This window comes from Halichoerus grypus, chromosome 1 (assembly GCF_964656455.1).
Source record: "Halichoerus grypus chromosome 1, mHalGry1.hap1.1, whole genome shotgun sequence".
Taxonomy (NCBI): Eukaryota; Metazoa; Chordata; class Mammalia; order Carnivora; family Phocidae; genus Halichoerus; species Halichoerus grypus.
In genome coordinates this window covers 161,009,852-161,036,326 of record NC_135712.1, presented here as the reverse complement: position 1 = coordinate 161,036,326, position 26,475 = coordinate 161,009,852, and the positions used below count along the sequence as shown (strand labels likewise).

Below are 26,475 nucleotides of genomic sequence, written 5' to 3'. Positions count from 1 at the left end.
TTTCATATAAAAAATCTTTAATAAAAATAGCTCTCTTCAGAACGAGTCATAAAACAGAAGTATCAAACTGAAATTCCTGCCACCTGGGCAGGAGGGAATGAGGCAGGCTGAGTGGGCCATGGAGAACTTGGAGTAGTACCCGACCCAAAAGGAACAGCTCGGGCTGGCGGCTGACAACGTGGGACTGTGGGCCCAGGGTTGACACATTTTCTCATTTTTCAAGAGGAAGTAGCAATATGTCTTTTTAGGAAAAACTGCCATCTTTTTAATGGTAGTCATAAGTTGACCTCCCTCCCCAGCGAATGACAGTAGAAAGCTAAGTAAAACAAAGGCAGCCTGTTTTACACAATCTAGATAAAAATAAATGGGTTCCTACAATAGCAAACATTTGTACAAAAGTGACAGCTGAGGGTTCAGCATAGACAGCCTGCCGGGGAGCACAGCAGCCTGTCCCTTCAGATCAGGAGAGGGGGTTAGAAAAGGTAGGGGAAGTAGCAGGAAGACTCGCAGCACGAGCCAGCCCGTCTGCAATCCCAGGACAGCAGAGTCCGGTGGGCTCACCAAGGGCCAGCGGGGGATGACGGCCTCCCGGCAGATTTCCAGACCCCGAGCACGTCCCAGCTCAGCCCTAGTAGCCCAGAAGTCTTTTGGCCTCTTCGCTCTGGGCCTGCAGGGTCTCACTAGCATACTTCTGGAGGAGTTCCATCTTCTTCCTCCGCACAAGGGCCTCCTCAATCTGTGGATGGCAAGAAGAAAGGGCTCATGCTTTACTCCTCAGCGAGGCCCTCCCTGCCCTGCCAGAACCCAGCCAGGAGGGAGTTCCCGGGACAGAGACCATCAAGGAGCCAAAACCCAGAGGCATCTCCCAGAGCCCCACTCTTCCCCACTGGAAGTGTGCGAACAACCGTGTCTCAGTATCCCCTAACGCAGACAAGATCCTGCCTCCCCCGGATTCCACACCCTATTGTGAGCAGAGCGACCAGGCGCACGCGGTCGGGGTCAGAGCTGCCCTAAGGGATAGGAAGGACGAGGAAAACCCACTCCCCCACTCTGTGCAGTCTCCTTTAGAGGAGAGGCCCCTGGCGCTGGGGAAGCCCCACAGGCAAGGGCAGCTCCCCGCCTCTGTCCTACCTCTTGCTGGGATGGCACTGGGACGTGGGCGATGAACTTCTGCTGCCCGTCTTCACCTCCTTTCTCCTGGCTGCCTTCCTCGTCAGACTACAAACAGAACCACCAAAAAGTCAGTGAGCAGGAGCCCATTAAACACAGGCTGGGACCACTACAAAAATGCACAACTATGCAGCTGTTTAAAAGGAAAAAACAAAAGGAATGAGGAAGTTCAGTGCTCAGAAAGACATGAAGACGCACCATTAACTATTTAAAAAGCAACAAAGCACTGTGTAAATTATGCCACCTTTTGTCTGAGGAAAGAAAATAAGAATAGAAACTAGCGAGAGCCGTGAGAACCAGGTACATCTCTGCACCTAGAGAACTAGAGAACCTTTGCTGATCTTTATGTATTTTTGTGGCTTTTGAACCTTGTAAATGTTATCTATTTTGTTTAATTAAGATTTTAAAATGTACCACATACAGAAAAAAGATCAACTCAGAGTCTGCACGTGAGTCAAAAGAGATTACTTATTACCTAAGGAAATACTGTGGCTTTGGAAACCTGAAGAGAGGACTCCTATGAGGCGCCGGATGCCCTGCACCAACCTCTCGGCACACCCGCTGCCCAGTGGAGCCGGCTGGAGACCCTTCAGTGGAATGTCTCGGATGCTGCTGGTAGGAGTGCAAACCGGGCCCAGCACTTTGGGAAACAGTTTAGCTGTTATCTACTGAAGCCCAGCACAAGCCTCCCCTATGACCTGATAATTCCACTCCTCCGTGTACACACAACATAAACGGCTGCCTATGAACAAGAAAGGCCACAGCAGCCTTATTTGGTATAGCCCCAAACTGGATGCTAAACAGACACCCACGATCATTAGACACCAAGGAGTATGCATGATTCTACCAATTGACGTCAAGTTCAGAAGCAGGTAAGAGCTTAAGAGTTATGAGAGGTCAGAAGAGTAACACCCAGGAGGGCAGGAGCAAGCTTCTAGGGTGCTGGTCATGGTCACGTTCCATTTCTTCACCTGGTATTGGCTCCATGGGGTTGTTTGCCTTGTGAAAATGCACCGACCTGCCCACTTACCACTTGCATACTTCTCTCTATATGGAATACTACTCAGCAATAAAAAGGAATGAACTCTTGAATGCAACAACTCCGATGGATCTCAAGGGCATTGTGCTGAGTGTAGGGACCATCCCCAAAGGTGACATAAGGTATGATTTCACTTATGAAACATTCTCAAAATGACAGAATTACAGAGACAGAGAACAGACTGGAGTTTGCCGGGGTGAGGGATGGGGGAAGGAGGGAGGTGTGACTGTGAGGGAGCAGCGCATGGAGGGAACAGCTCCGTATCTTGATTGAAATGGAGGTTACAGGGGCGCTTGGGTGGTGCAGTCAGTTAAGTGGCCAACTCCTGGTTTCAGCTCAGGTCATGATCTCAGGGTCGTGGGATCAAGCCCCACGTCAGGCTCCATGCTGAGCGCAGAGTCTGCTTAAGACTCTCTCTCCCTCTGCCCCTCCCCACCACATGCACTCTCTCTAATAAAGAAATCTTTAAAAAAAGAAAGAAAGAAACAAACAAATGGTGGTTACACAAATCTACACATGATAAAAGACACTGAACTCTATACACTCATTACACCAACTCCGTTTCCTAGTGTGGATATTGTACTATAACTCTGGAAAATGTAACCATTGGGGAAAACTGGGTGAAGGATACACAGGACCCTCTGTACTACCTTTACAACTTCCTGTAAATTATTTCAAATTTTAAAAAAGACCCACAACCACCTCTGGTGGCTTGCCATTGCTCTCCGGATAAAGGCAAAGCCTCCTCCCAGTGGAGCTGGGGCGCTTGTCCTGCCTTGCCCCTCTCTCCCGCCTCCTCTCCTCTCCCCACCAGCAGCCCACACTGTGCTTCAGCCACACTGGCCTGTCCTCTGTCCCTCACACTCCCACGGCATCTCTCAGTACATGCTGCTCCCCTCTGCCTGGAACACTCTTCCCTCACCGCCTCTCACTTGGTTAACTTCTCCTGATCTTCCAGGCCTCAGCTGAACGGTCAATTCCCCAGGAAAGGCTTCACAGGCTCTCCCCACACCGTGTCACTATCTCAGAGCTACTGTGACAGCCACTGTTTTCCATCGACTCTACCCACTGGGCTGTCTCCCCACTGACTTTAAGCTATAAGCAGAGCTTGTTTACTGCTGTGCCCCTGGCATGGGCCTGGCTCACAGTAGCCACTAATTAGGCAAACAGCTGCTGAAAGAGCAAATGAATATTTGCAGCTAAAGAAGACCTTCCTAGGTAAGGGTGCCTGGGTGGCTCAGTTGGTTAAGCATCCGACTCTCGATCTCAGCTCAGGTTTTCATCTCAGGGTCTTGAGTTCAAGCCCTCACTGGGCTCCACTCAGGGAAAAAAAAAAGGGAGGGAGGGAGGGGAAGAGAAGAGAAGAGAAGAGAAGAGAAGAGAAGAGAAGAGAAGAGAAGAGAAGAGACGAGACGAGACGAGACCTTCCTAGGGCATGCGGCCAGCTTACTTCAAATGCTTCACTGTCCCCACTGCTAATCAGCCAGGCCTGCACAGGAACCTCAGGTCGGCTATATCCTGTGTGATGTTGACCAAGTCACTAACCTTCTCTGAGCCTGCTTCTTTGCCACTGATATCACAGCAAGCTCCTCACACGGGACCTGACCTACCGCCCATGCACAAGTAATCCCCCTCCCCTTCTCAGCCCAGCAAATCCATTTTATTCTTTCTCGATGTGTCCAAGGAGTGAGGCCTGCATGGCAGGCCCCTCAGGAGAGCCTGAAGCTAGGAGGCTCTGCCAGAGAGGCAGGATCACAGCTCCACCTCAGCCATGACCTTCTCCATCAGTCCCTTGTCTGCTCTGGGCTGGTTTCTCTCTCTACCATGGGGGTGTGGGGGTGTTAAGACTGCAGAAGAGCTACTGGCACTGCCATTTAAAAACAAACAAACAAAAAAAGGAAATAATGAGACCTACTGCTGACACCTTGATCTCAGACTTCCAGGCTCTAGAACTCTGAGTAAATCCATTTCTGGTGTTTAAGCCAACCAATCTGTGGTACTTTGTAAAGTATAAGCAATAGGTCTATAATTGAACCTGAAATCATGGTAATAATAAATAAATGAATAGATAAATAAAAAGAAACGATGGGGACAGGGGCTATAACTCATACGGCTTCAAATGTGTTTAGAAGTCAGAGAGCAGAATATTCAGGAGGTAAGTAATTCTGGGTGTAAAGCAGTTTACAAGGTGCTCTCACAGCCATTCCCTTCTGGAACCCTCCCTGGGATGCTGCGAGATGAGCCTCATGTCCATCTTCCAGGTGAGGAAGCGGAGTTCTCACCTGGAGATAGGGGCAGAGCCAGGCTTTGACCCTGACTGCTCACCAATGAGCTAAGCCTTCCTACCACTCCACCGATTCTCCCAAGGCCCAGCCTTCGTGGCTCGGAGCAGTGAGCACCGGGGCCCCCACTGCCCAGAGTACCTCCTCCTCGGTGACAGCATATATGTTGATCTCTTCCTCTTCTTCCTCCTCCTCCTCCTTTTCTCCTCTTGCCAGCCGAGCCTCTCGCTCTGCTTTCCACTTTTCCACCAATCCGGCCCTGACTGGAGAAACAGGTGCTGCTTAGTCAGTCCTCTGAATTAGCTTTACCCACCATGCAGGGCAAGGCCAACATGTCCCCTCTGAAGAAGAGAGCCCTCCATTCTGCCCTGGCAGGCAGGAGTGGGATATGAGGGGTATTCTGGTCATACCACAGCTCTAGGTGGAAGTCACAACAAGGCAGCTTTTTAGGGGACGTCCCCAGATCATCCCCAGTTTAGCAACCTGAGTAGCTTCCTGACATGCCCACGTGACAAGGGAGACAGTAGTATATGCTGCTGGAAAAGGGCTCAGGCTCCTGACCACCTGCCCCCAGAGCCCTAGCTCAACACACCACCAGAAGATCAGCACTAACTATTCCTCACAGGGCCATCAGGAGGCTTCAGGACAGGGTCCATAAAATGCTCAGCACAGTGCTTGGCATGGAGGAAGCACTCAGAAAGAGCCACCCACCTTGCTCTACAGTGGTAACATATTAGCTGCGTTTAAAGCAGATCGTAAAGCCACTTAAGGGGCGCCTGGGTGGCTCAGTCGGTTAAGCGGCTGCCTTTGGCTCAGATCATGATCCCAGGGTCCTGGGATCCAGCCCCACATTGGACTCCCTGCTCAGCGGACAGCCTGCTTCTCCCTCTCCCTCTGCCTGCTTCTCTGCCTACTTGTGCTCTCTACCTCTCTGTTAAATAAATAAAATCTTTAAAAAAAAGAAAAGAAAAGCCACTTATATGGGGACCATTTCCTGATTTCAAGAAAGGCCAATGTTGGAAGGAATCCAGATAATAAACTCCCCATGGACGGGGAACAGGTCCGATGTCGCTCTTGGGCATCCTCCACATGCTGCTTCTGGCCCCACACAGCCCCGGACTGCATCACAGTTACGGAGGGTTAGGTCATTAGCAGCCCATGTCTTCTGAAGACCATCAGCAATAAAACAAACTCGCTTCTGGCACAGAGCACTATGTAAAAACCCATTTTCAAAGGACAGAACAGAAACCAGATGCCATCTATAATGAAATAAATTGCTCATAGACCTACATTTCTTTTCATATTCCTGTTCCAAAGGCACGATGACACCGTCATCTTCATCGAGGTAACCATAGTATTCAAAATCGATTGCTTTCATGAGCTCGGCACGTGTCTTTCTTGGAGGAGGAAGAGCTAAAAGAAACCGCACCAACTTAGCTAAACATCCCACCACAATCACACTTGAGCCAGCATCCTATACAATGTTACACAGCCAGGGAGTGTGCTCAAGAAAACACCATGACATAGGCCCTTCCTATACTAGCCACAGAATTACATACCCTTTTTTCAATCAGTTTTGAAACCTTCAACCCAATTAGTCTACTTAGAAGGCATTTATCCTAATTTAAAAAACAAAAACAAAAGCAGGCACAGAGATGTGCATTGTTTAGAGTGTCGTGAAAACCTGGAATAACCAGGGCTGTCAACTACAGGATGTGTGAGGAATAGGGTACCCTATGACCCCTCTATAGCTATTTCACAAGGTGTTTTGATAACACAGGAAATGTTATGAGGTTTAATAAAAAAAAAAATATGATGAAAAATGTAAATATAGAGATAAGACAAAAGAAACTATAAACAAACCAAAAAGATAAATGAGAAAGTCCTGAAGAAAATATTTTCAAACTAAGGGTTACTATTCAGAATATTTAAGTAATTCTTGAAACTCAAAACGGAGGGGCACCTGCCTGGCTCAGTCGGTGAAGCGTTGGACTCTTAATCTCGGGGTCATGAGTCTGAGCCCCACGATGGGTATAGAGATTACTTAAAACTAAAAAATCTTAAAAAAAAAAAAAAATCAAAAGGGAAATGACAACCCAACAGTTAGGTGAAAGAGTAAAAGCTGATCATTTCAGAAGAAAAAATTCATATGTATAAAAATTTCAATTAGTAATTGAATTCAGGGCACCTGGGTGGCTCAGTCGGTTAAGCAGCTGCCTTCTTCGGCTCAGGTCATGATCCCAGAGTCCTGGGATCTAGTCCCGCATCGGGCTCCCTGCTCATCAGGGAAGCCTGCTTCTCCCTCTCCTCTGCCTGCTGCTCCCCCTGCCTGTGTGCTCGCTCTCTCTGTCAAATAAATAAATAAAATCTTAAAAAAAAAAAGTAATTGAATTCAATTATCAATTTCATTAGTAATCAGGGAAATAAAAAGTAAAAATAATATATTTTCAACCATCAGATCAGCAAAAATTTTGTAACTACAGAAAACTAGAAATAGCTAAAGGTCTACCAATGGATGAATGGTTATATAAAGTAAATTCATATCCTATGCTTTAGTTCTTTACATCCACTCACAGAGTTCTAAGCAGAACGATGGGAGGACATCAATGCAGAGCACAACACAACAGGTATGGGAGGGCCACTGGGTCTTCGCAGGCCTCCACCTATCACCCTGACGCTGGTAATGGCGAGTCTGTCCACCCCTGCACCACTCTTGGTCCCTGTCCTGTGATGATTGTGGCTGCACCCAGCACCGGGTACAGGGCTAAAACCTGGCTGGCTCAGAACACTGCATCCCTCCCTGTCACAGGGACTGGTTTAAGGATTGAACTATGATCTGATCAAAGCCAAACAGCTTCAATTCAAGGAGTTTTGCTTGAACTGCTTGGGGGAAAAAATCTCTTGCTAAGAGAGGACAAAATGTAAACTGATGATGGACCACTTGCCCCCACAAGCAGAGAGCTAGATAGAGAAACAAGCTCACAGGCTGGAAGTCAAAACTACAACATAGAGGAAATGTGACCTGCAATCAGCCATTCCTGAAGACAAACTACCCGTGGGCTTTTCAGTTATGTGAGTCAATAAATTCACTTTTCTGCCTAAACGGAACTGGTGATGAGTCATCTGTCACTCATACTGATGAAATTTAGCTGATGAAATAAGCATGTAAGTGCATAAAAAAAGGCCTGGAAGGGAACGCACAAAACAGATAATTGTGATTACCAGTGATCCAGGGGCACAGGGATGGGGGAGACCCAGGGGACAGTGCTATATGAATTATACTCATTAAGACTGACTTAAGCACTTTCGGGGTGCCTGGGTGGCTCAGTCGGTTAACCGTCTGCCTTCGGCTCAGGTCATAATCTCGGGAACCTGGGATGGAGCCCCCCATTGGGCTCCCTGCTCAGCGGGGAGCCTGTTTCTCCCCCTCTCTCTCCCTCAAATAAAAAAAAAAAAAAGACCTAAGCACTTTCTTATTAAAAAAAAAATCTACAACTGATTTTTTTAGAAAAATGCAAATTTAAAAAAGTATTATGTACAGCATAACCTCAACAGAGGAGCCCCCCTCCACATATGTATTTTTATACATATGAATTTTTTCTTCTTAAATTATCAGCTTTGATTCTTTGACCAATCTGTTGGGTTGTCATTTCCCTTTAAAAACTGGAAGGAAATATGCCCCAACATGTCAACAATTGTCATCTACAGGATGTGAAAATATAGACAATTTTTTTCTGATTTTCTGTATTTTACAACTTCTCTGTAATAAAATTGTATTACTTTCATAATGAACAGCATGATATTTAAACTATGAATTATTTTTTTTAAGATTTTATTTTTAGGTAATCTCTACACCCAACATGGGGCTCAAACTCACAACCCTGAGATCAAGAGTCACACACTCCACCAACTGAGCCAGCCAAGCACCCCCTGAATTAATGTTATTATTATTTTTAAAGATTATTTTTTAGAGGGGGGGAGGGGCAGTGGAAGAGGGAGAGAGAGAATCCCAAGCAGACTCCCCCCTAAGCGCAGAGCCTAATGCAGGGCTCAATCTCATGACCTTGAGATCATGACCTGAGCCGAAATCAAGAGTCAGATGCTTAACAGACTGAGCCAGCCAGGAGCACTTCCCCCTGAATTATTTTTAAGTGTTGTTAATAACACATGCCAAACAGTTTGGGCATAATTAATTTAAAAATAAGCAGGGCTTAATATAGTAGAATTATATTTTTAAACCAACAGAAAAACTGACTGGAAGGAAATAGAGCAGAATGCCAACAGCGGTGAGAATACTGGTGTCATTCTTCTCTGCTATTCATACTTTTTTCTACAACGTGTTTAGACTTTATAGAAAAATTAAAAATCCACAAACACTCCAGGCTAGTGGTTTCCAAGTGCATTCTGGAAGGCCAAGGTTTGGCTGAAGCTCCCCAGGGCCACGGAGGGAGAAGGCAGGCCAGGTGAGGGGACCAGCAGCGTGGATCCACACATAGCCGTTCCGCTTTTCTCCATTTATACCTCCTGGGGTTTGGCCCAAGGTTGTACTTGTTCTTCAGGCAGGGATTTTTCAACTAATAAGAAACTGAAAGAGGAACCCGTTTCAATGAACATCAGAGCCTGCCCTGATAATCAGAGGCAACTTCAAACAGGGAAAACATTGGGGCTGCGAGACTGGCACGTGCCAAGGGTGAGCATCTGGTACCAGTTGATTCTGGAGCCACCTCCCAGCCCCAGCTTGTGCCCTGGGCCTATGACTTCAACTCCTAATACTTACAGTTTCTCATTTCAAATCTGGGAACAATAATTCTGACACCACTGCCGTGCAGCTGAGAAACAATACAGGAAAAGCACCTAGCCTACAGACGTGTTATGATGATCACCAGCAATCAGAGGCTAAAACCGTCACATACATTAGCAGTTACTTACGTTCTTTTTCAAAAAGCTCTCTGACACCAGGCAAATCTTTCGCTGCTCCAAAGTACTTATAACCTCGATTTCCTGGGACTTCTTTCCCTTCATGATCCAGCATTTTAGGGCCAACTTTCTTATTGGGAAGGAAAAAGAGAAAATGGATCTGATCCTTTAACCCACTATTTCCATGTTTGCAAATATAGTTTAAGATAATAATACTGAATGTGGGAAAACATTGATGTACAGAGAAAAATACTTAGGTAAATTTTTTTCATAAATTAAAATCAGTCTAAATACCTAACAGTATGAGGATGTTTTAAGTAAATTATAGCATAGTCAAAGATGGAATATATTCTATACCTTAAAAATGATGATTCTTATGAAACTTTTGTATTGCCTTAGGAAAACACTTACGATATGACCTAAGTGACAAAACTTAAAGAAACAATTGCAAACAACTTTAATGACAAGCAGTAAAAGACAAATGAAATACATCCTGAAGACAGAATTCTATCCATCAAAAATGATGATGTCAACAACCACATGTAGTATGTGACCCTGGACTAGGTCCTGTCTTAAGAGGGGGAAATGCTAAAAAGGAGATTATTGGGAAAATCAGTGAAACAGCCAAGTAGGATGGATAAAATGATTGTATCAAAGTTAAATGTCTTACACTTGATAATTCTACCACGGTTATGTAAGAGAATATTCTTACTCTTAGAAAATACACAGAGAGGAAAAAAGAAAATACACACAGAGATGTTAAGTATTAAGGGGTAAGGAAGCATGATGTATTTAAGCTTCAAATGGTTCAGAAAAAATAAATCTCAAGGTACACAAAGAAAATGACAAAGTAAATACAGCAAAGTATCAAAAACTGGTGAATCTGTATGAATGGTATATAAGAGTGCTCTCTACTGATTATACAACTTTCTCAAAAATGCTTTTTAAAATAGCGATACAGGGGCGCCTGGGTGGCTGAGTCGTTAAGCATCTGCCTTCGGCTCAGGTCATGATCCCGGGATCCTGGGATCAAGCCCCGCATCAGGCTCCCTGCTCTGCAAGAAGCCTGCTTCTCCCTCTCCCACTCCCCCTGCTTGTGTTCCTTCTCTCGCTGTGTCTCTCTCTGTCAAATAAATAAATAAAATCTTTTAAAAAAAATAAAAATAAAAAATAAAATAGTGATACAAATGATTATTGACATGAAATTATGTTCCTGATACACTATTAAGTGAACAAAGCACACAGCTGAATAAGAAACAATCCTGTAAAAATGAACATATATATACATAGAAAAAAAGCTAGAAAGATACATAGAAAATGTCAGTACCAGTTATTTCTGTGGGCTAGAAAAATATATAACATATTCTATATCATGCATAGAATATAACAGTTTTTTGATATTTTATAATTTTTAATTTTTTTTATTTTATATTTTCTCTCTCTTTTTTGCACAGAACTATGTAGTATCTACATAACCAATGTTTCCATTTTGGAATGAAGCACAAAGGCTACAACCAAAGTTATACAGACAGTGAGTGTGATCTCAGTCATGGCATTAACAGACAAACAAGGGAAGGAACTATTCAAGCAGCTGCATCCAAGTAATAGCACTCTGACCGAATGCTCTTCTGCTTCTTTATACTTTTCTGACCTTAAATGACAATGTACTACTTTTTCTTTTCTTTTTTATGGTGGTAAAATATATGTAACACAATTTACCATTTTTAGTGGACAGTTCAGTGACATTAAATATGTTCATAATTATCATGTAACCCTCACCACCATTCATCTCCACAACTCTTCTCATCTTGTGAAACTAAGATTCTAAATGTATTATTTTTACACACAGAAAATGGAAATAAAATTGTTAAGCATTAAAAAACTCTAGAAAGAGGGGCACCTGGCGGGCTCAGTCGGTACAGCATGCAACTCTTGACCTCAGGGTTGTAAGTTCAAGCCCCACATTGGGTGTAGAGATTACTTAAAAATAAAATCTGAAAAAACTCTAGATAAAGAAATACATTAAAATATTAATGTTGAATTGCACCAAAAATTATAAAATACCTAGGAATCAACTTAACCAAGGAGGTGAAAGACCTATACTCTGAAACTATAAAACACTGATAAAAGAAATTGAAGACGACAAAGACATTCCACACTCATGTACAAGAATTAATATTGTTAAAATGTCCGTATTACACAACACAATCTATAGATTTAATGCAATCCCTATCAAAATACCAGCAGCATTTTTCAAAACACTAGAACAAATAATACCAAAACTTTTATAGAACCACAAAAACCCTGAACAGCAAAAGCAATCTTGAGAAAGAAAAATGAAGCTGAATTCCAGATTTCAAGATATAGTACGAAACTATAATAATCAAAACAGTATGATAGTGGCAAAAACAGACACATAGATCAGTGGAACACAACAGAGAGCCCAGAAATAAACCTAGGATTATACGGTCAATTAATGCACAATAAAGGAGACAAGAACATCCAATGGAAAAAAGACGGTCTTTTCAACAAATGGTGTTTGGAAAACTGGACAGTCACATGCAGAAGAATGAAACTGGACCACTTTCTTACACCAGGCACAAAAATAAACTCAAAATGGGTTAAGGACCTAAATGTGAGATCTGAAACCACAGAAGTCCTAGAAGAGAGCATAGGCAGTAATATCTCTGACATCAGCCATACCAACATTTTTCTAGATATGTCTCCTGAAGCAAAGGAAATAAAAGCAAAAGTAAGCTATTGGGACTACATCAAAATAAGAGCTTCTGCACAGCAAAGGAAACAATCAATAAAACTAAAAGACAACCTACTGAATGGGAGAAGATATTTGCAAATGATATATCCAATAAGAGGTTAATATCCAAACTATACAGAAATTAAACCACACCCAAAAACAATCCAATTAAACAATGGGCAGAAGACATGAACATTTTTCCAAAGAAGACATGAAGATGGCCAACAGACACACTGAAAAGATACTCAACATCACTCATCATCAAGGAAATGTAAATCAAAACCACAATGTGTGGTTATCACCTCACACCTGTCAGAATGGCTAATATCAAAAACCCAAGAAACAACAAGTGTTGGCAAAGATGTGGAGAAAAAGGAACCCTCCTGCACTGCTGGTGGGGATTCAAACTGGTACAGCCACTCTGGAAAACAGTATGGAGGTTCCTAAAAAAATTAAAAATCGAATTACCATAAGATCCAGTCATTACACTATTGGGATTTACTCAAAGAAAACGAAAACACTGATTTGAAAAAATATATGCACTCCTATGTTTATTGTAGCATTATTCATAGTAGCTAAGACTATGGAAGCAACCCAAGTGTCCATCGACTGATGAATCGATAAAGAAGACACGGGATACGGGGCGCCTGGGTGGCTCAGATGGTTAAGCGTCTGCCTTCGGCTCAGATCATGATCCCAGGGTCCTGGGATCGAGTCCCGCATCGGACTCCCTGCTAGGCGGGGAGCCTGCTTCTCCCTCTGCCTCTGCCTCTCTCTCTCTCTCTCTCTCTGACTTTCATGAATAAATAAATAAAAAAACATTAAAAAAAAAAAAAAAGACACGGGATATACACACACACACATATATATAATGGAATATATATATAAATATATAAATATAAATATATATACACAATGGAATATTACTCAGCCATAAAAATTAATGAAATGTTGCCATTTGTAACAACATAGATGGATCTGTAGGGTATCATGCTAAGTAAAATAAGTCAGCCAGAGGAAAAAAAATACCACATGACTTTCCCCATATGTGGAATTTAAGAAACAAATGAACAAACTAAAAAAAGAGACAAAAAACCAGACTCTTAAATACTGAGAATATACTGATGGTTACCAGAGGGGAGGAGAGAGGAGGATGGGTGAAATTGGTGAAGGAGATTAAGAGTACATGTATCATGATGAGCACTGGGTAATGTGCAGGATTGTGGCATCACTGTATTATACACCTGAAACTAATTACACTGGAATTTTTTTAAAGAAATATAGTCAATAATGTTGTAATAACTGTGTAGTGACAGATGGTTAACAACGCTCATGGCATAATGTACAGAATTGTTGAATCACTATGTGGTACACCTGAAATAAATGTACTATTGTGTGTCAACTATATTTCAATAAAAAATAACACTGAAAATTTTAAGAAAATTAATGTTGACTTTGGGTGGTGGCAGTTAAGAATACCTTACATATTCATTTTTTATTGCTTCTGAGGTCATTTTTCCGGGAGGGTTACCAAACTTCTGCATTACTTTAAAGCTGTTTGACAGGACACATAAAATCACCGTCACCGAACTGCTCAAGAGAGTAAGTGAGAAAGTTCCTCATGCAGTGCCAAGAACAAAACCAGGGCTCAAGAAACATGAATGCCTCTCCTTCGTTTTTACGCCAAGTACTAAAGTGAGAATTATGTGTGTTAAACTGTCATAAAAGTGAAAATACCAGCAGGTTAGAAAAACTTCACATACTTCCTACATAACACATTACAGCTCACTGATCAGGTCAAATGACCTGAGGTAGATCTCTTCACAAACGAATAAATAGGGAGGACTCTGGGGTAGTATTTTTTAAAGTTAAGACCCATGAGTGAGTCATGAAGTCAATTAAGTGGGTCACAATCATCAATTTTTTAAAATCAAAATATAACAGAATAGAAAATATCAACATGCATCACCATGTATTTTTTCAGTACATTTTTGTGTGTACTGGGTTGTGATAGAGAGTTGGTATGCATGTGTTTTACAATGGGTCACGGTCCTAAAAACTTGACAGCCAGTATAGAGGACTGAATTTATGATAGTCCAAAGAGGGGCACCTTGGTGGCTGACTTGGTTAAGCGTCTGCCTTCGGTTCAGGTTATGATCCCAGGGTCCTGGGATCAAGTCCCGCATCGGGCTCCCTGCTCAGCGGGGAGCCTGCTTCTCCCTCTGCCTGCTGTTCCCCCTGCTTGTGCTCTCTCTCCCTCTCTCTCTCTGACAAATAAATAAACAAAACATTAAAAAAAAAAAATGATAGTCCAAAGAAAGGAGGGCCCCTGAGGCCCCCTCAGGTAAAGAACCCAACAATGGCTGCCCCAACTTCCAAGGAGCTCAGGGATGATGCAAAAGGACCATGGTCGTTTTTCTTTTGTTTTTTAAAGATTTTTATTCTTTTAAGTATCTCTACACCCAACATGGGGCTCAAACTCACAACCCTAAGAACAAGAGTCACATGCTCCACTGACTGAGCCAGCCAGGCACCCCAAGACCATCTGAGCAGTAAACGCAGGTGCCCTGTCTGCTCTGAGGGCTGTGCTATGGGGTGTTTAAGAATTATCCTACCCGGGGCGCCTGGGTGGCTCAGTAGGTTAAGTGTCTGCCTTCAACTCAGGTCATGATCCCAGGGTTCTGGGATCGAGTCCCGCATTGGGCTCCCTGCTCAGCGGGAAGCCTGCTTCTCCCTCTCCCACTCCCCCTGATTGTGTTCCCTCTCTTGCTGCATCTCTCTCTGTCAAATAAATAAATAAAATCTTAAAAAAAAAAAAAAAAAAAAAAGAATTATCCTACCCATCCCTTCCATGTTTCCTGTCCACATGCAACGGGCACTTCCCAAACCTTCTTTCATTCCTCAAGTGCCTACTCTGTGGCAGACATGGGCTGGGAGCTGCAGAGGATGCAAAGCTACCCAGGCTGCTAAAAAAGCTCACTGGCTTACCCCCAAGATCCACTGAGACCGCTGCTTACTTACTCCATAATCAGGACCGCCCAGCTCCTTTATCCGGACTTCCCAGTGTCCTTTCTCTCTTAGCAGTTTGTTAATTTCATCATTCAGGTCACGAATTCGGAATTCACCTAAACCAGCTAGAAAACAAAAATGTTAATATCGTTTCTTGAAAATAGCACTCAATGTTATACCCTTAAAAATGAATGTCGGGGGGCACCTGGGTGGCTCAGTCGTTGAGCATCTGCCTTCAGCTCGGGTCATGATCCCAGGGTCCTGGGATCGAGCCCCACATCGGGCTCCCTGCTCTGCAGGAGGCCTGCTTCTCCCTCTCCCACTCCCCCTGCCTGTGTTCCCTCTCTCACTGTGTCTCTGTCAAATAAATAAATAAAATCTTAAAAAAAAAAAAAGAAAGAAAGAATGTCAGGGCGCCTGGGTGGCTCAGTCGTTAGGCGTCTGCCTTTGGCTCGGGTCATGATCCCGGGGTCCTGGGATCAAGCCCCACATCGGGCTCCCTGCTCAGCGGGAAGCCTGCTTCTCCCTCTCCCACTCCCCTTGCTTGTGTTCCCTCTCTCGCTGTCTCTCTCTGTCAAATTAATAAATAAAGGGGCGCCTGGGTGGCTCAGTTGGTTAAGCAACTGCCTTCAGCTCAGGTCATGATCCTAGAGTCCTGGGATCGAGTCCCGCATCGGACTCCCTGCTCAGCAGGGAGTCTGCTTCTCTCTCTGATCCTCCCCCCTCTCATGCTCTCTCTGTCTCATTCTCTCTCTCAAATAAATAAATAGAATCTTTAAAAAAAAAAAAATTAATAAATAAAATCTTTAAAAAAAAAAGGGGGGGGCGCCTGGGTGGCTCAGTCGTTAAGAGTCTGCCTTTGGCTCAGGTCATGATCCCAGGGTCCTGGGATCGAGCCCCACATCGGGCTCCCTGCTCAGCGGGAAGCCTGCTTCTCCCTCTCCCACTCCCCCTGCTTGTGTTCCCTCTCTCACTGTCTCTCTCTCTGTCAAATAAATAAATAAAATCTTTAAAAAAAAAAATGAATGCCAACACTTAACAAAAGTATCTGGTACAAAAATATTCATTTAAATTTCTAAGAAAGGGGGCGCCTGGGTGGCTCAGTCGGTTAAGCGGCTGCCTTCGGCTCAGGTCATGATCCCAGGGTCCTGGGATCGAGCCCCGCGTTGGGCTCCCTGCTCAGTGGGGAGTCTGCTTCTTCCTCTCCCTCTGCCTGCCTCTCTGCCTACTTGTACTATCTCTCTATCTGTCAAATAAATAAATAAAATCTTTAAAAAATAAAATAAAATAAAATAAATTTCTAAGAAAAACCATCAACACCTAAGGAAAAGCAAGGATTAGGAACAAAGTTCCCACCAGCGCAGGGGAAAAAAAAATCCTTAAAAAACAACTTGCTCCTCATTAGCAACTGAAGAAATATAAACTGAAGCAATCCTGCAGTTCCATTTATCCAATTATTAAAATATCTTAGTGGTGGGGGGCACCTGGCATCCAACGCCAGCAATGTGCAGTGAGACTGGTACAAGCACCAGGGCCTGGGAGCATTCTGTGTTGGTTTCACCCTTTCAGAAAAGCAATGTGTTGTTATATGGGGACATCTTTTGGCAAAGACTATACCCTGAGAATTAAGCCTAAGGGACTTGTTATAAAGGAATATGCACAAGGGACTTTACGAAGGTGTTGTCTATGGCAGCCAAGGCTGGGAGCAGCTGGGGGAGCCCACCAGAGGAAGGAAAATGGCTAATGACCCCTGATATGTTAAATAAAATATCACATGGCTATTGCAAGGGAGTATCCCTCCCTTTCTCCACTGAATGGCTTTTGTACCTTGTCAACTGGCCACATGTATGGCCCTATTTCTGCCCTTCTTACTCTGTTCCTATCATCTTTCACCAATATATTATTTGGAATATAGTAGCTTTATATTAAATCTTAAAAATCAGGTGGTATGAATACGCCAATCTTGTTCTTTTTCAAAATTGTTTTGGCTATTCTAGCTCCTTTGCCTTTCCATTTAAAATGTAGAAAAAAATCTGGTAACCTATTAAAAAAAAAATCCTGTTGGGATTTTGATTGAGTATTTGAAAAGAGACAGAACTGACATCATTACTAGGCTGAGTCTTCCCATCCATGAATGCTGTGTATCTCTCCATGTACTGGGGTCATCTCTGATTTCCTTTATCAGTGTTTTGTAGTTTTAAGCATACAGATTGCAGGGGCACTTGGGTGGCTTAGTCAGTTAAGCGTCTGCCTTCGGCTCAGGTCATGACCCCAGGGTCCTGGGATCGAGCCCTGCACGGGTTCCCTGCTCAGCAGAGGACTCTGCTTCTCCCTCTCCCTCTGCCAGTACTCATGTGTTCTCTCTCGCTCTCTCAAATGAATAAATAAAATCTTAAAAAAAAAAAAAAATGGGGCACCTGGGTGGCTCAGTTGGTTAAGCGTCTGCCTTCGGCTCAGGTCATGGTCCTGGGGTCCTGGTATCAAGTCCTGTGTCAGGCTCCCTGCTCAGTGGGGAGCCTGCTTCTCCCTCTCCTCCCAACTTGTGCTCTCTGTTGCTCTCTCTCAAAAAAAATAAATAAATCTTAAAAAAAAAAAAAGCATACAGATTGCACATATGTTCTGCTAGATTTATACCTAAGTATTTCTTGTGTTTTGGTGCTTTTGTAAATAGCACTTTTTAAAAATGTTCTAGTACCAATTTTTCAGTGCTACTTTATAAAAATAGAACTGATTTTTGTGTATCGACCGTCTATTCTGTGACCTTGCTAAACTCACTTATTCATTTTAGAAATCTTTCTATAGGGGCGCCTGGGTGGCTCAGTCGTTGAGTGTCTGCCTTCGGCTCGGGTCGTGGTCCCAGGATCCTGGGATTGGGCCCCCATCAGGCTCCCTGCTCAGGGGGAGGCCGCTTCTCCCTCTCCCACTCCCCCCTGCTTGTATTCCCTCTCTCACTGTGTCTCTCTCTGTCAAATAAATAAATAAAATCTTAAAAAAAAAAGAAAAAAAAGAAAGAAATCTTTCTATAGATTTCTTGGGATCTCCTACATGGAAAATTACGTGATCTGAGAACAGAGAATTATAGTTCTTCCCTTCCAATTTGTGTGCCTTTTATTTCCTTGTCTTGCTTTACTGCACTGACTAGGAATTCCAGTAAGACCCTGAATAGAAGTGGTGAGAATAGGTTATCTGCCTTGTTCCTGCCCTTAGGAGGAAAGCATGCAATCTTTCACCATTAATTATGATGCTGGCTATAGGTTTTTTGGTAGAAGTGCTTTATCAGGGTAAAAAAAGAAAATTCCCTCTTATTCCCAGTTAGTGGTGTTTTCATCATGAGTAAATGTTAAATTTTGCCAAATACTTTTTCGGTATCTACTGAGATGAGCATGTGGTTTCTCTACTTTAGAATGATGATAAGTGAATTATATTAATTTTTGAATGCTAAATCAGCCCATGCATTCCAGGGTAAATCCCACTTGGTTGTGATTTATTATCATTTTTATAAATTGCTGGATTTGGTTTGCTAATATTCTGTTGAAGATTTTTATGTCTGTTGAAGATTTTTATGTCTATATGCATGAGGAATATTGGGTGGCAGTTTTTTTCTATCTGTATAATGTCTTTTTTTTATTTTAGTATCATGGTAATGCTAATACTAAAATTTATAAAATGAATGATGAAGTGTTCCTTTCCCTTCAATTTTCTGGAAGAAACTAGGTTGAACTGGTATTATTTCTTCCTTAAATGTTTGGTACAACCGACCAGGGAAGCCATCAGGACCTGCAGTTCTCTTTGCTGGAAGGCTTTAACGATAAATTCAATTTCTTTAATAGATATAGGAGTGCCTGGCTGACTCAGTCGGTACAACATGCAACTCTTCATCTTAGGGTCATGAGCTCAAGCCTCACACTGGGCACAGAGTTTACTTAAAAAGAAAAAAAAAAATTTTTTTTTTTTTTAATAGATAGAAGGCTACTCAGGTTTCAATTTCCTTTTGAACTGTGTTTCTAAACAGTGGCACTACTGACATTTTGGGCCAAAAATTCTTTGTAGAATGCACTGGAGGATGCTTAGCGGCATCCCCGGCTTTATCCACTAGATGCCAGTAACACCGCAAGTTGTAAAAATAAAAATTTCTCCAGATACAAATGTCCCCTGGAGTGTTCTATAAATGTCAAATTGATTAATACTATTGTTCAGTTCTTCTATGTCCTTACTGATTTTTTATCTACTTGTTCTATTGATTATTGAGAGACAAGTGTTGAAATCCCCAACTCTAATTGTGGATTTGAGAATCAACACTTTAAAAGACAGGTTAGCTTACCATTCTGAATTTGAGCCACTTTTTTAGAGATCTCTCCAATGATCTGTGAGAAAAAATATAAGGTAATAAATTCTCATGACTTTTGAATATGTCTGAAAGCACAGAAAAAATAGAACTCAAAATTAGTAATTAAAAATACTTAGAATTCTGGTAACGAATCATTTAGATAATAAGAAACAATCAGAATGCAAATCAAAACCACAATGAGATACCACCTTACACCTCTCAGAATGGCTAGACTCAAGAAGACAAGAAATAACAAGCGCTGGCAAGGATGTGGAGAAAAGAGAACCCTTGTGCACTGTTAGTGGGAATGTAGACTGGTGCGGCCACCACGGAAAACAATATGGAGGTTCCTAAAAAAATGATAAACCGAAATACTGTATGAACTAATATTTCCACTACTGAGTATTTACCCAAAGAAAATGAAAACACTAATTGGAAAAAATATATGTTAATTGCAGTATTATTTACAATACTGAAGATATGGAAGCAGCCCAAGTATCCAGGGACAGATGAATGGATAAGGAAGATGAGATGTACATACACAATGGAATATTACTCGGCCATAAAAAAGAATGAGATCTTGCCATTTGCAACATGGATGGACCTAGAGGGTATTATGCTAAGTAAAGTAAGTCTGACAGAGAAAGACAAATACCACATGATTTCACGTATATGTAGAATCTAAAAAACAAAAGAATAAACAAATAAAAAAGTAGAAACAGACCCATAAATAGAGAGAACCAACTCATGACTGCCAGAGGGGAGAGGGTGGGGATGGGCAAAATGGGTGAAGGGGAGTGGGAGGGAGAGGCTTCCAGTTATAGAATGATAAGTCATGGGGGAAAGGTACAGCATAGGCAACACAGTCAATGGTACTGTAACAGTGTTCATGGTAACAGATGGTAGCTATGCGTGTGGTGTCACCAGGCTGTACACCTGAACTAATGTAACATTCTGTGTCAACTATACTTCAACCCAAAAAGAAACAGAGACTTGTTACTTCTACTAAGACCAGATTCACCCAGAACACACTTGTCGTCTCCACTTCTCAGCTTTGGGCAGCTCAGTACATTCTGAGGCAAGGAAGGGTCTTCGTTCCTAAGAAGAAGCAAAATACACACGTTGCCACTGTCCTAGTTACAAGCTTTATGCAGCATCCCCAACTGATTCAGCCCTGAAGACTAAATGTCTAATGGCCTAAATACATTTGAAGCTTCAGTTCCAGATGATCTTCATCAAGCCTTACATTTCACGCTATGGTCTCTACTTAAGAAACAAGTATACATGCAAAAACATACATAGGCTGCACTGTATCTAGTAGAGTGAACCACTGGAAACAACTTAAAATTCCAGTAACAGAGAGATGGCTAAGTAAGCTAGGTTATATCCATTCCATGGCATATTCATATTATCTTAAGAAATAATGGCTATCAGTGTTTAGAACAAAACATACATGTGTGTATACACATGTATGCGTATGAGCACATATGTGTATAATTTTTTTAAAAAACAAAACAAAAACATTGAAAGAATGGTACATATTATTCCTGACCTGGCTGAGCCTCCATGAATTGCGATCATTTACTGGTTGCAGCTTAGAGCTGCTCTCCCCAGCCCTTCCTATTATTCAATATTAGACAGAGCTGGGATAATATGGGAAGCCAATTATCATAATACAGAGGAGGTAGAAGAACAAGCAGCTAGATCATCACACTGCCCCAGCTATAGGGAGGCACACCTGGAATTCAAGTGTACAGACTATAAGAATGTCAGCAAGTACAGACAAGAAATAGGAAGTCTAGTCTGCTCAGGAGGGAGTTTTACCACATTTATGCTTGATACTTTACAATTCATGAGGAATATTTACACCAACCTTCACTTTTCCCTCTTCCAGTTGAGCTTGGCGAAATCTTGCTAAGGCCGTCCTACCAGGAAGAGAGAAGACTCCATTAGATACTGCTCACAGATTTGTCACCCAAGTTCCTAGATGGGGCAGGTCTACTCATGACCATCATGTAAGGTATTCATTAATATGACTCATATATATATATTATTATATACTTTTTCATAAAAATTATTCATTAAAAAAAAAAAAAAGAAAGCATACACGAGCATGTGCGAGAGATGAAGACACCACAGAGAAGTTAGGGGTTTCCATGTTCCAACAGTGGGACTTAAAAAAGCCGTTGGTGTTCCTGAACATCCAAGTATCCATTTTACTTACACTGCATGTAAAGACTATGGGAAACTCTACTCATCAGACCACTGTGGTGAGCAACACATCCAGATGTTAAAAGACTAATATCATGGGGTGCCCAGTTGTCACTCTCACAGCCCCTGCACCATCTCCAAGTGAACTAATGTTTATCCAGTATAAGTTCTGGGATCTGTCAGAAAACACTAATGGGGAAAACAAACAGCAAATATGGGAATACTATTTTAACACATGTAGAGAAAGAAACATACCAAAAGGACCAAACACAAAAAGAGCTCTATGGTGATAATTAAGTTACATAAAATTTACAAACAAAATTGAGTTGATACTTACATGGCCTTTTCTGCATTTCGGGCCTAAGAGAGAAGGGAAGAAAAATGCCCATGTTTAAAATACCCTTTTTTTCGGGCTCCTGGGTGGCTCAGTCGTTGGCGTCTGCCTTTGGCTCAGGTCATGATCCCCGGGTCCTGGGATCGAGCCCCGCATCGGGCTCCCTGGTCAGAGGGAAGCCTGCTTCTCCCTCTCCCACTCCCCCTGCTTGTGTTCCTGCTCTCGCTCTCTCTCTCTCTCTGTCAAATAAATAAATAAAATCTTTAAAAAAAGTAACCTTTTTTTCATGTAGTTTTTAGAGAAAAGTATCACAAAGACAGTCACAAGCATAATGTTTGAACTAGTATATATACACTGTAACAAAAAAAAAACCCAAAAGATGTCCAAATCCTGTGACTTTACTTTCACTGCTCCCTCCACTTAAAATCTTTACTTCTCCACTGTCCCCACCCCCTTGGATCTGGCTAACTCCTATCCATCCTTCACAATGTATCACCTGTGTCATCACCATCCCAGAAAGTTCTGTGGCCCCTTCGTCCCAACTGGGTTGCTAACTTTTGTCTAGGTTTATAACTACCATGGTCCTTCCCACCCAGCCTCCCAATTGTCTGTTTCCTGCCAGCAGAATTTGAGAAGAAAAGACTGGCTTTTCTTTCTTTCTTTTTTTTTTTTTAAGATTTTATTTATTTATTTGACAGAGAAAGAGACAGCAAGAGAGGGAACACAAGCAGGGGGAGTGGGAGAGGGAGAAGCAGACTTCCCGCAGAGCAGGGAGCCCGATGCGGGGCTCGATCCCAGGACCCTGGGATCATGACCTGAGCTGAAGGCAGACGCTTAACGACTGAGCCACCAGGCGCCCAAGACTGGCTTTTCCAAACTGAGTTTTACCTACGTATTGTCACACTAGTGTCAAGACAATTGTCCCTGAAACATGGTGTCAAGCACAGAACATGTTTTCTGGGTTGTAGTATAAGTAGAAAGAGTACGTGCTGAGTCAGGGACTTGATTATACTCTCAGCTCTTCCACTTACCATCCCTGAGAAGTAGTCTCTCAGTTTCCCCATTTTTACAATAGGGATTACAATAGGGATTATCTCACAGAGATGTCATGATGACTTAACAAGAAAAATATATGAAAACATCAGGTATGCAGTTTATAGATACTCAGCAAAAGTGAGCTCAATTTAAGTCTCCTTTCTGGCCCTCCCTTTCAATGAACACAGGAAAAAAACTGGCGAAAGCTTGGTGGATACATGAACACATTATCTACTAAGGAATAAAACAGAGCAGCTTTCCCAGGGGAAGCCATCATCTTGAAGGCTGAGACAGTGTCCTACCTATTTCATTAAATCCTAGAGATTCTGAATATTTAATTTAATGATTCTCAATGCTTACTCCATGCTTAAGACAGGATGATAGGTACTAGCAATTTAGCCATGGGTCTTCTTTTTAAGGGGACTTACTGGAACTCCCCCCCACCATGAATCAATGTGATAAGGGAACCCAGGGTAATGGAAGCCCACAAATACAAATGTGTGATGGTGAAAGTGTTGTAAAATAACCAACAACTCCTGTACCCAGAAATATCCAGGCCTAGGGATCCCTCTCCCCTGCTAGTGAATGGAGAGATGGATTCCCTATGCTTGTTAGAGTTCGGAAACAAAGAGCCTCAAGGCTGAGCAGGGCAGTATGAAGCAGTAATTTGGGGCATATTCTCCCACAGAAAGGGCTGTTTCTAGCCCACTGGTTTCTCTTCTTCTTCAGATCTTGGGTTCATTAATCTACAAGAGCTTGCGATACATCTACAACCTATTACTGCTTCGTGTGCTTCTTATGGGGACTTCACTTAATGAAAATATTATGGTTATCAAAATGTGTGAGCAACTTCTTTGTACCAGCGCTATGTGCATTCTCACATTTACATGTCGTGAGCGCTACTTGAACGAATGGAGAAGCCAACAAACCACTCCAGACCACAGAGATCACACCCTCACGCGATAACACTATGCCATCCATTCAATCGTTACTGAACATCTACAACGTGCCAGACACCGTATTAGACATTAAGAAAGCAATGGTGAAAAGACCCTGTCCTCGTGAAGCTTTTATCTCGTGGGGGAGACCGAGAACACATAAATCAAATAACCCAGAAACACACTGTCACAACCGCTGTTCACCTCCCGTATGGGACTTGGAAACAAACAAGTGGGCCCACGCCAGGCACCGACTTGGAACCGGCTCTTGCGCCTCTCCGTGCCTTACTTTTCCCGAGCGATAACTTAAAGCGCTTGATCGACATGAAAACACGGCCGGAGAAGGTTAACTCCGCTCTCGAGATTCCCGTTTCCTCCCCCAACTTCTGAAGCCTGCAGTGATGCCCAGCTGTGCTCCTGCACCACGAGCGCCCCGAATGCGGCCGGGAGCCCTCACAGCCCGCCCGCTCGCCCCCTCCATCACGCACCCACCCAACTCACCATGGTTGAGTGAGGGCGCTTCCCTGGGGCCGCGCGGCCCCAGCCCCCGGAGCTTCACTGCCTCGGGCAAGGCCGACCCTGGCGGGAACAGAAATACTCTATGTGACCGCACCACCGATTTTTCTGTCGGAACGACGAACAGGAAGGACCGGAAGTGGGAGCCGGAAGTGAAATGAGAATTGACAAGGGGAGGAGGAAACGCAAGCGCGCTCGCGTAAGGCTGGCCTTTCGTAGGCGCCGGGACGTTGCACCAATACACGCGTACGAAGAATGGGGGCGTTGGCAAAATTGCGCTTGCGCAATGAGACACCTTTTTTGGCCTCAGCCCCTGGTTTTGCTCTCGCGATAATGAGTACAAATTTTTCTCGTGTTAATTATTGGTACTGCGGAAGCGGGCGAGGTTAGATGTGGTTGAGTCTAAACTGTTTGGGGTCATGGTTGGTACTGTAGGTGGCATCCCTCCGTCCCCCTTTTTGCTTCTCCTGGTGAGGGCAAAGATGCCCTTGTGGAAGTCGCTCGTCCTCATGCCTCTGAACGAACTAAATCCTCCCAGTGGACTGGGGCAGCTGAACCCAGCCTGCGCAAAAGAGGCTAGGCAGCTCCAGAAGCGGAAGGCGCAGACTCCAGCTAGCGGCGCTGAAACGCCTCTTCGGGCAGAGCAGAGCAAGTGCTCTCCAGGAGTTCGAGCTGGCCGGGCTTCGTAAATTACTTCGCGTTTCCCTGTCATTTGCGTGGGGCCTCACTTTTTTCGAGCTCTTCTGGAATCGCCGGGCTCATCAGAGCTGGACCAGTAATTGAAGTCACCCTCTTTTAAAATAAGAAATGTAAGGCCCAGGGAAGAAAAAGCTACTTACTCGGAGGAGGAGGTTGGTTAGAGAGGTTACGTATGTGTGTCATTACTCACAGAGATGCGGTCAATCAGTGTGTGATGAGCATACTGCTGGGATCAGAAGATCCTTAGACAAGGACGCAGGAGCACGGGAGAGGCCACTTGATAGGTGGGTATGGTTCTGGTGGCTACTCCCTCATAGTGTCCAGAGCTGTGGTGGGCAGTTCAGGTGAAGGACGGTAGTAAATTAAGCCAGGAAAGCAGCTGTCCTTTTTCAAGCATGGTGCTCTGCCAGAAGACCTAACCAATGGTGGGCACTTCAGCTCCAGGCCGGAGGCACAAGCCAGCAGGGAAAGCAGCTGACGCGGTTCAGGATCTGACAGGACAGACAAGTACTTAAAGGAATAGACACCAGGATCTCATGCCTGAACCATGATAAGGACAAGTTGTCTCGGGGCGCTTGGGTGGCTCAGTCATTACGCGTCTGCCTTCGGCTCAGGTCACGATCCCAGGGTCCTGGGGTCGAGACCCGCATCGGGCTCCCTGCTCGGCGGGAAGCCTGCTTCTCCCTCTCCCACTCCCCCTGCTTGTGTTCCCTCTCTCGCTGTGTCTGTCAAATAAATAAAATCTTTAAAAAAAAAAAAAAAAAAGGATAAGTTGTCTCCTTAAAAGTTTTAGGTGGGCATATGGCCACCCAACTAGACTCCATCTTCCCACGTTTCTGGCAGATAGTTGTGGGTTTGTGATTATATAATAGCCAATGGGAATTGAATGGAAGGAATGTGTGCCACTTAGGCATTGCCATGAAAAGTATGGACGGGCCTTTCCCCTTGCCCTTTTCCTTCCCCACTGAGAGGTGACTATGGCAACAGCCACCTTGAACTCAGAAATGGAAAAATTGTGAGGATGCCAGAGTCATCTCCCAGCTCTGGAACATCTAGCTCTGTAAAATGAGAGGGAAATAAACAGTCTTGTTTAAGCTGCTGCATTTGGGGGTCTTTTATTAACTTTATTAACCTTTACCATAAATAACACATAACCAAGCTTGTTGGTACCAAACAAGCAAGGTCATTCCTCACTCAAATGAGTTTTTCTGAGACAGAAGTTTCTTAAACTTCTGTTTCTTTA

General features: G+C 43.4%; 1 protein-coding gene across 4 annotated transcripts; it reads right to left on the bottom strand.

The window, feature by feature from the left end:
* On the bottom strand, positions 1 to 25,854 carry ISY1 (ISY1 spliceosome associated protein). Of its 4 annotated transcripts, XM_078074512.1 has the most exons (12): positions 24,519 to 25,842; positions 22,048 to 22,070; positions 21,373 to 21,424; positions 20,532 to 20,597; positions 19,709 to 19,849; positions 19,494 to 19,536; positions 15,185 to 15,297; positions 9,421 to 9,538; positions 5,782 to 5,904; positions 4,633 to 4,754; positions 1,132 to 1,218; positions 1 to 736 (listed from the first exon to the last, which is right to left on the bottom strand). In XM_078074512.1, exons 1-12 carry the CDS (start codon positions 24,519 to 24,521, stop codon positions 629 to 631), a joined length of 999 nt encoding a protein of 332 aa, XP_077930638.1. In that variant the 5' UTR covers positions 24,522 to 25,842; the 3' UTR covers positions 1 to 628. The 4 variants fall into 4 exon arrangements, with proteins under 4 accessions (XP_077930638.1, XP_077930644.1, XP_035955593.1 ...); XM_078074518.1 differs by lacking the exon at positions 5,782 to 5,904 and having other exon boundaries at positions 24,519 to 25,854; XM_036099700.2 differs by lacking the exon at positions 19,709 to 19,849 and having other exon boundaries at positions 24,519 to 25,834.
* Between the last annotated feature and the right edge of the window lie 621 nt (positions 25,855 to 26,475).

What these genes read in the sequence shown, in the direction of transcription:
- ISY1 (XM_078074512.1), bottom strand. An exon ending in CTGAGAAGTGGAGACGACAA is followed by an intron (nt 19,850 to 20,531) that starts GTGTGTTCTGGG and finishes TCATTTTTTTAG; the next exon opens with GAACCTCCATATTGTTTTCC. An exon ending in CAGTGCCATCCCAGCAAGAG is followed by an intron (nt 737 to 1,131) that starts GTAGGACAGAGG and finishes TGCCATCCACAG; the next exon opens with ATTGAGGAGGCCCTTGTGCG.